Source organism: Anomaloglossus baeobatrachus, chromosome 5, assembly GCF_048569485.1.
Source record: "Anomaloglossus baeobatrachus isolate aAnoBae1 chromosome 5, aAnoBae1.hap1, whole genome shotgun sequence".
In the NCBI taxonomy this organism is placed as follows: domain Eukaryota; kingdom Metazoa; phylum Chordata; class Amphibia; order Anura; family Aromobatidae; genus Anomaloglossus; species Anomaloglossus baeobatrachus.
In genome coordinates this window covers 280,470,878-280,479,925 of record NC_134357.1, presented here as the reverse complement: position 1 = coordinate 280,479,925, position 9,048 = coordinate 280,470,878, and the positions used below count along the sequence as shown (strand labels likewise).

The window sequence follows — 9,048 nt, the reverse complement described above, 5'->3', positions numbered from 1 at the left end:
AAGGGCCCGGGGATGCTCCAGCTCAGCCATCCCCCGAACCACGCCGGTCGCGGAGGACCAGGCCTCCGGCGCGCCTAAGCCCAGAAGCTATCCCTCGGGTCCGGCGCCGAATAAGGAGCCCCTCAGGGGACCCTTCAGGTCAGGGTGCCGCCAGGCCCGCCGCCTCGCGCCGGTCCCGTCCTGGGAGGAATCCTGCTTCACGGCGGGGCCTGCAGCAGAGGGAGGTGTCGGCCTCCCTCCCATCTAGGACAACGCAGGAGGAGACAAGAACGGCATCGGCAGGGGCTCAGGAGCCTGCATCGCCCGCCCGGCGCAGAGGAGAGGGAGCACGGAGATCACAGGCCGGGGTCTCTCAGCGTGGGTCACGGAGCAGGCAGCAGTCGGCAGCCCCTCCTCCCTCCATAGAAGAGAACAGATCATGCCCCCCTGCAAGGGATTGGTCCTCAGCGTTGTCTGTCTCCAGCCAGCAGACGCAGCCACGCCCCCCGATGATGACAACTTCCGGCCAGCCGGGGCTGGCCCTCCCACAGCCAGTGTCAACATCCTGCCAACAGATGCTGGGCTTTCCTGGTCAGGCGATTCCTCCCGGCCAGCAGGTGCTGGGCCTGCCACCTTATGGCTTACCTCCCGGCCAGCAGGTGCTGGGCCTGCAATCACATGGATCACCTCCCGGCCAGCAGGCTCCCGGCCAGCAGGTGCTGGGCCTGCAACCCCATGGCTTACCTCCCGGCCAGCAGGTGCTGGGCCTGCCACCTTATGGATTACCTCCCGGCCAGCAGGTGCTGGGCCTGCCACCTTATGGATTACCTCCCGGCCAGCAGGTGCTGGGCATGCAACCCCACGGTTTACCTCCCGGCCAGCAGGTGCAGGGCCTGCCATTACCAGATATGCCACCCGGCCAGCAGGAGCTGGCAAGGCTACATGACCACGTCGAAAGCGATTCACTCGCATCGAGCCTCCTCCCTCAAGGCCGTGGGGGCTCTGCTAGAGTCGAATCGGAGGATGCAGGAAGGAGTCAGGAACCAGGATCTTCGGCTGCTGGGCTCACAGCACCCAGGCAGCCAGGTGAGAACCCTTCTAATTTTTCTCTTAACCACATATTACCCTCCCCTTTACTTAGTGGTGCTGAGGGGCCATCAGGGGGGGGGGCAGTCAGGGGTAGATATGTTAGCACAGGGGTTGCGCACGCTAGCGGTTATTTTAGGTTCGGTGGGAGTCCAAGGGGGGATATCACCGGCGGTGGCATGGACGGGTAGCTCGAGCGTAGGTGCAGTATCGGCTGGGGGGCTTGGCATGTTGTCTGGTGCAGTTGCCAATCCTTTGCCGGAAGTCGGGGTTCCAGCAGGGAGTGCGATTGGTGTCGGAGCACATAGTCAACCCCCTTTGGTTAGTCCGGGAGAAAAGGAAAACGACGACGTGGTACGGCTAGATGATTCAGCAAAGGGGGAGGTGTACGTCTGCTTTGTGGGGCCGTTGGGGGCCCACCTTAAACAAGAAGTGCGGGAAAAGATATGGCGTAATGAGTACGTAGATATTTTTTCCCTTTTGCCATTAGAACGTTTTAATTTAGACCGGGCTAGGAAGGATGAAGGAAAGAAAGAGGACGAAGAAAAGAGGAGGTACCGTTTAATTCCGCGGACTTTTTCTAACTGGCTGCAGGCATTCGCCATACTAGCCAGCGTGATAGGGGAAAAAGCACCGGATAATTGTTCCGGACTTTTTTGCTACATGGATGCTATTGGCGAAGCCTACAGGGTGTACGGGGGTCAGGGATGGCTTAGGTATGACGAACAATTTCGTCAACGCAAGGCGGTGCGTCCCAACATTCGTTGGGATCATAAAGATATCAGCCTTTGGATGAAGGTTTCTGCACCCAATAGGTCTGGTTTTGGTGGGCAGTCCTTTCCAGGGAGCGGAGGCGGCCCTGTCCAGGCTGGGCACACAGTTGCCCAGCAGAAAGGATTGTGCTTCCTATTTAATGAGGGGGCATGCAAGTTCGGGGGCAAGTGTAAATTCAAACACGAATGCTCTGTGTGCAATGGGAGTCATAGCGCATCCAAATGCTTTCAAGGAGGAAAGCAAAAAGGGGGAGATAATGCCGAAAAAAGGAGTGACACCGGTGCGGCTGGCAGAGATGCAGCATTTTCTAAATAGATACCCTGATCGGGCGGCGGCGTTCTTGTTGGAAGACGGTTTTAAGCATGGTTTCAGGATTCCGTTTGTTGATATGGAGTTTAGTTTTTGTACAAAAAATTTAAAATCAGCGTTAAGATTTCCGGAAGTTGTATCTGAGAAATTAATGAAAGAGGTTGCTTTAGGTCGCATGGACGGGCCTTTCTCTGTGGCTCCCCTAAGGAACCTAAGGGTTTCTCCGCTGGGCGTGGTTCCAAAAAAGGAGCAGAACAAATTTCGGCTTATCCATCACCTGTCATTTCCCAGGGGAGCATCTGTGAATGACGGGATTGATCCGGACCTGTGTTCAGTTATTTACACTTCGTTTGACTCGGCTATCGAATGGGTGAGAAAATTTGGAAAAGGAGCTTTGTTGGCAAAAACGGATGTTGAAGCGGCGTTCCGATTATTGCCGGTTCACCCAGATTGTCTGCATTTATTAGGGTGTTTTTGGAACGGAGGTTTTTTCATTGACCGCTGTCTGCCAATGGGCTGTTCTCTGTCTTGTGCCTATTTTGAGGCTTTTAGTACATTCGTGGAGTGGGTTGTAAAGGAGGTCTCGGGTGTGAAATCTTTTATACATTATCTAGATGATTTCTTGTGTATAGGCCCGGCCGATTCTTTCGAATGCTCCCTGCTATTGCATACCATGGAAACGGTAGCTCGGAGGTTTGGCATTCCATTGGCAGCAGATAAGACGGAAGGGCCGACTATGGTATTGAGCTTCTTAGGCATTGTCATTGATACAGTAGCTATGGAGTGTCGACTACCAGAGCAAAAAGTGGCAGAGCTTTTGGCGGAGGTGAAGAGAGCCAGGCAGTTATGAAAGATAACGTTGAGAGAACTTCAGTCGCTACTTGGGAAGTTAAATTTCGCCTGCCGCATCATGCCCATGGGCAGGGCCTTTTGCCGAAGGCTGGCAATGGCAACAGGTGGGGTAAAAGCTCCTCATCATTTCATTAGGTTGAAAAAGGAACTTAGGGAGGACTTGCAGGTGTGGGCTGATTTTCTGAAAGTTTACAATGGAAAGTCGTTGTGGATGGACCCTGTGGAAAAACTGAGTGTGGCAGGCCTATTCATAAGCACGGTGGGGGCTGAGGGTTTTGGGGCATACTGTCATGGCAGCTGGATTTATGGCAAGTGGCCAATGGAGTGGAGGTCCGCGGGTTTGTTGAAAAATGCGACATTGATCGAACTGTTCCCTCTGGTAGTGGCGTTGACACTTTGGGGTGACAGGTTCAGGAATAAAAAATTGAAGTTCTGTGGCAGCAATGAAAAAGTGGTGTCAGCAATTAATTCATTGTCAGCTGCGTCCCCCTCGGTAGTTAAGGTGTTGCAAAAACTGGTTCTTTTGTGTTTGTCTTTAAATTCTTGGTTGGTGGCGGAATTTGAAGCGGGGGCACATAATCTTATCGCTGATTCAATTTCTTGTTCACAGACGGCGCTTTTTCAGAGATTGGCACCTGCAGCAGAAGCCAAAGGTCTGACTTGTCCAATGGAGTTGTGGGTTCTGCCATTCGAGCGGCAAGGAAGCTGATTTCCGGATCATTATCAGGTGGTACCTGGTCAGCCTACTCACAGGCTTGGAAGGTTTGGGAGGATTGGAAGTTATCTGTAGGGGGCGACATGGAGGACGATGGTCGGTTGTTAATGCTAGTAGGCCATTATTGGGAAGCTGGTTGGTCGGTTCCAAAAGTTAATCGTTTTTTAGCTGGTTTAGCCTTTGGCTTCAAGGTTAGGGGCCTTAAGGATGTAACAAAATCCTTTTTAGTCGTGCAAGCGCTAAAAGGATGGAGGAGAGGTTGGAAAGTGGAAGATAAGAGAAGACCAATTTCTTACGACTTGCTGTTGAGTTTGGGGAGGCAAGTGGATAGGGTTTGTACTTCTATTTGGGAGAAGCGTCTCTTTAAGTTAGCTTTCTCCTTGGCATTCTTTGCAGCTTTGCGGTTAGGGGAGCTGGTGTGGACCTCCAGATTTAAAAGGGATGGTCTATCGAGGGATAGTGTCGATCTTTATGAGGACAGGATTGAAATATTAATTCGTTCTTCTAAAACTGATCAGTTAGGAAAAGGTTGCAGAGTGGTGGTGTTTGGAGTCCCCGGATCGGCGATGTGTCCGGTCCGTTGTTTAAGGGAATTCGGTTCAGTAGCTGGTGGGGCTAACATTCCGTTGTTGGTACATGCGGATGGTTCCTCATTGTCTCGATTTCAATTTATATCTATTTTCAAACGCTGTTTGGAGCAGGGTGGTTTCTCATCAGCGGATTTTGGCAGCCATTCTTTTAGAATAGGCGCAGCCACTGAAGCAGCCAGGAGAGGGCTCAGTGATAAAGTGGTAAAAAGGATTGGAAGGTGGGAATCTGGAAGATTCAAGTCATATGTGCGAATTGACAGGTTGTGAAATGTGAAAATGTTTTTACTTTATGTTTCAGTGTCCGGTTTCTTCTTAGTTTTTTCTTTTGTTATTCCCTCAGGTGCTGGCCCTCTTCTAGTGTGGATCATGGGGCATTCTTTTGTCTTCTGGGCGGCATTGCGGGCTGCAGTTCGTCCGAGCGGTAGGCAATTACATTTCTCTAGGGAGGATGCTATACTTCGCTGGATTGGTAAACGTGGCATGGCATGGAAACAGTTCCTGCCTGAATTTAATTTTTTTGCGAGGCTGGATCGGGCCCCTGATGTGCTAGTGTTGCATATCGGGGGCAACGATCTGGGAAAAAGGCCTTTTCGGGAGCTGATAAAAGATATTAAATTTGATCTCTTGCGGTTATGGGCAATGTACCCAAAGGTAACAACAGTGTGGTCGGATATTGTCCCAAGGAAGGTCTGGCGAGATGCAAGGTCCGTAGATAGGATAAATAAGGCGCGCGTTAAGGTAAATAGAGCCGTGGGTCGCTTTATGGCCAGAAACGGGGCAGTGGCGGTCCGTCATCCGGATTTGGAGTCGGGGGATGGAGAATTTTGGAGACGGGACGGAGTCCACCTAAATGCAGTGGGTTCGGACATATGGTGTGTGTCAATACAAGAAGGCATTGAGGTCGCTCTAAAGTTGTGGAGGGACATAAATGTTTGAGGTTTGCAAAACATTTATGCTGGTGGCGAAGGGGAGGAGGGTCCTCGAAGTTGGAATTTGCGGTTTGTGGCGGAACGGTGGGGGGGAACCCGTCAGGTTCTGGACCCCTCATGTGCACTCTTTATATGCCGGCGGGTAGAGGAATCCCGTGGTAGGCCTGGTGGGCCGCGGGTTGGGGACATGTGTTCAGATGAGGCCAGGTTGTTGGTTAACTGGTGCCTCCGAGCCGGTGCTTGAGCGGCTGGAGGTAAAACATCAGTCTGGCTACAGTTTGGGTAGAATACCCGTCGGCAGGTTCTTGGGGCTTCGAGGACCACCCTCCGGTTCTGTTGAGTGGATTTCTGTTATTTATGTTGTTTTGTTATAATAAAAGGCTGCTGTGGCCAATAAAATCCATATTGGTATGCAGTCTGTTTATTTTAGATAAGGTAATGGTGGGGGGTTTATGTAAAGTCTTCAAGAATGACTCGACCATACCCGTTGTCATGACACTGTACACTGACACTGCTGCACGGTGCTCCTGTCCTGCCATTGTACACTGACACTGCTACACGGTGCTCCTGTCCTGCCACTGTACACTTACACTGCTGCACGGTGCTCCTGTCCTGAAACTGTACACTGACACTGCTGCACGGTGCTCCTGTCCTGACACTGTACTGTACTGAACTGTAACCATAGGACAATGCCACCAGTCATAGTGACCCCATGACAACCTTAAGGCTCTGTGCTCACACTGCGGTCATTTGCTGCAAATTTGCAGCAGATTTTGCTGCAAAAAAGTGCAGTTTTTGCTTAAAACCTTTCTGCAGTCCTTCCCCAGCAAATCTATGGGAAAACCAAAATGCTGTGCGCTCACTGCATTTTTCTTCCTATAGGTTTTGCTGCAGAATTTCTGTCACTTCTTTTTCGCAGGCACCTGCGTTTTTGCCATAGACAATAGACCAACCCGCGGAAAAACCGCACGCGGGTGCCAGGTACGTTTTTGTCGCTGGTGCGGAATTCTGCCAAAGGGTGTAGATTTTTTTTAAGAAAAGTAAATTTTCCAGGGCGCACAGACCCTAAAGGAGATGTTTCACTTAATCTTCGTCCAAGAGTGCACTTCAGTGTAAAAAAAAATACAAACCGTGCTGTCCCCCCATCCCTGGGTCTACTGCCAGTCTCTGCCGCTAGTATCTGGTATTGACCATTTCACTAATCACGATGACAGTGCAGCAGCCAATCAGTGAGCTCTGCCAGTGTAAACCGAACACCCTACTCAGAGCTGCTGAGCTCACTGATTGGCTGCTGCACTGTCCTCGTGATGACAGTGAAATGGTCAATGCCAGACTCATCAGTTGATTCCCTGTCTATACCTCACATGTAAATTTACCCATGCAAGTTTATCCATGTGTTATTAGACCTCATCATGTGGATGGTGGTCTGTATGGAGTATGGGGGGCACTACAGCAGGGCATGCGATGATTGTGCAGCGCAATAAGTAGGAACAAGATTAGACATTACACAGATCCTCACTGTACAGACCCGGCTCGGCCTCATTCTGATGTCTGGTTTTCTCATACGGGTTTTATCCGTGTTTCTCACAAATGTGAAAGTATATGGGTCTGATCACAGATAGAGCCCATACCTATGAGAGACTATGGGGCTGATCACAGATAGGGGGTCCCTTCTCAAATATCGCTGCTGCAACGTGTACGATGTAGTTCGTCGTTCCTGCGGCAGCACACATCGCTCCGTGTGACGCCGCAGGAACGAGGAACCTCACCTTACCTGCCGTCGCCCACAATGCGGGAGGAAGCAGGTGGGCGGGATGCTACGTCCCGCTCATCTCCGCCCCTCCGCTTTGATTGGGCGGCCGCTTAGTGACGTCGCTGTGACGCCGCACGGACCGCCCCTTTAGAAAGGAGGCAGTTCGCCGGTCACAGCGACGTCGCTAGGCAGGTAAGTAGTATGATGGGTCCGGGCGATGTTGTGCGCCATGGGCAGCGATTTGCCCGTGTCGCACAACGGATGGGGGCGGGTACCCACGCTAGCGATATCGGTAATGATATCGCAGTGTGTAAAGTGGCCTTTAGTGGTTCACACAAAAACACAGAGGCTAGTCGGATTCTGATCCAAATAATGCAAGTCTATGGATCCATGAAGAAATTGGAAGCTCTCAGATACCATCTATCTGCTGGCTGTTTTTTCTAGACTATTCGATAGGAGAAACCTTCTTACGATTTTTTTTTTTTATTGGAGAAAAACTGATGAAACTCTGACATAACTGATAACAAAAATTGTCACTGACCGAACTGATGACACATGGACTGTTATTTGTGTTCGTGAAGACTCACTGCCGTGTGAATGAGCCCCTCATTAGGCCTGGTTCACACCAGTGTATTTTCGGCTGAGTGATGTATATGATAAAGCAGACATTGCACTGACAGCACACGGAGCAATGTTATTCAGTGGGGTCCTGCAGATGAGCATTTTTGTTCTTCACTGACCAAATCTGCATGTAAAAAAAATCCCAGCATGCACTTGTTTCTTCTGTGTGTGAGGTCAGACTCGCCCATTCAAGTCGAAGGCCGGGGTCAGAGGGGCATAGAGCATGGGATGCGATATCCTGATAACACTTAGCTCTGGCTCTGTTGATGACACTCGGCTCTGGCTGTGCCGATGACACTCGGCTCCGGCTCTGCCGATGACACTCGGCTCCGGCTCTGCCGATGACACTCGGCTCTGGCTCTGCCGATGACACCCGGCTCCGGCTCTGCCGATGACACTCGGCTCCGGCTCTGCCGATGACACTCGGCTCTGGCTCTGCTGATGACACTCGGCTCCGGCTCTGCCGATGACACTCGGCTCTGGCTCTGCCGATGACACTCGGCTCCGGCTCTGCCGATGACACTCGGCTCTGGCTCTGCCGATGACACCCGGTTCCGACTCTGCTGCCATTATTTTCCTCAGTCTGTTTAGAACTGAAGAAAATCTCGCAGATCAGAGCTGCAATATGGACTTGATTTTCTCATTGCTTTCATCCAATTTACACTCTAATGTAAGCGAGCCCTAAGACTGTGTAGAAAAAGGGGATCCCTTACATAACATCCTTATAGCATGTGGTTTTTTACAGATTCACTGCAACTCTTTAAATGGCCTTGTAAATTATATCAGTGTTGGTCTTTGTGTAGAGATTTATTGTCAATAACAGCGCAGTTATCTGCTGAGAGTCCCCTATACCCATAATTAGGGTGCAGCACCGTAGTTGTAATCAGGATTACTGGTTAGGGGCCCACTCAGATTTTTAGCCCCCCCCTGAGCTGAACCCCTAGCTACACCTCTGATGACAGCCCATTAATTTATCTTGTGGTTGTGGATGATCTCGTTTTCATCAGCCTATACCAGCGCGTTGTATTGTTATTCTAACACAGCCCTATCAATCTATCCTGTGGCTGTATATTATCAGGCAACTGTACAGCACTACTATTTTGTATTATATACTTTGGTTCCTTTACATCTTGCCATTTAGTCATGCATATTTTTTGGACTATTATATCAGATAATGCAAATTTATTCTGATTTTTTTTAGGTATAATGGATACATTGGCATTTACTAGTGTGTTGTACTGATATATAAATCAGCCTATTTAAGTATTTACATGATCCTTATAGGATCGGGCAAATTACAACAATCATATGCTACATTATACATTCTAGCTTTTTGATATTCTCTTATCATAATCACGTATATTAGTAGCCCTGTGGGTCAGTTGATTTTTCAACTCTGTTAATCCTAGTGTATTGCATAGCAATGTATGGACATAAATT

At 50.0% G+C, this 9,048-nt stretch overlaps 1 protein-coding gene across 1 annotated transcript; it reads left to right on the top strand.

Annotated features, from left to right (window-relative positions):
• The first annotated feature begins 491 nt into the window (after positions 1-491).
• LOC142312746 (uncharacterized) lies at positions 492-4,572 on the top strand. The gene is made up of 2 exons (XM_075351734.1): positions 492-1,065; positions 3,611-4,572. Exons 1-2 carry the CDS (start codon positions 492-494, stop codon positions 4,570-4,572), a joined length of 1,536 nt encoding a protein of 511 aa, XP_075207849.1.
• The last annotated feature ends 4,476 nt before the right edge of the window (positions 4,573-9,048 follow it).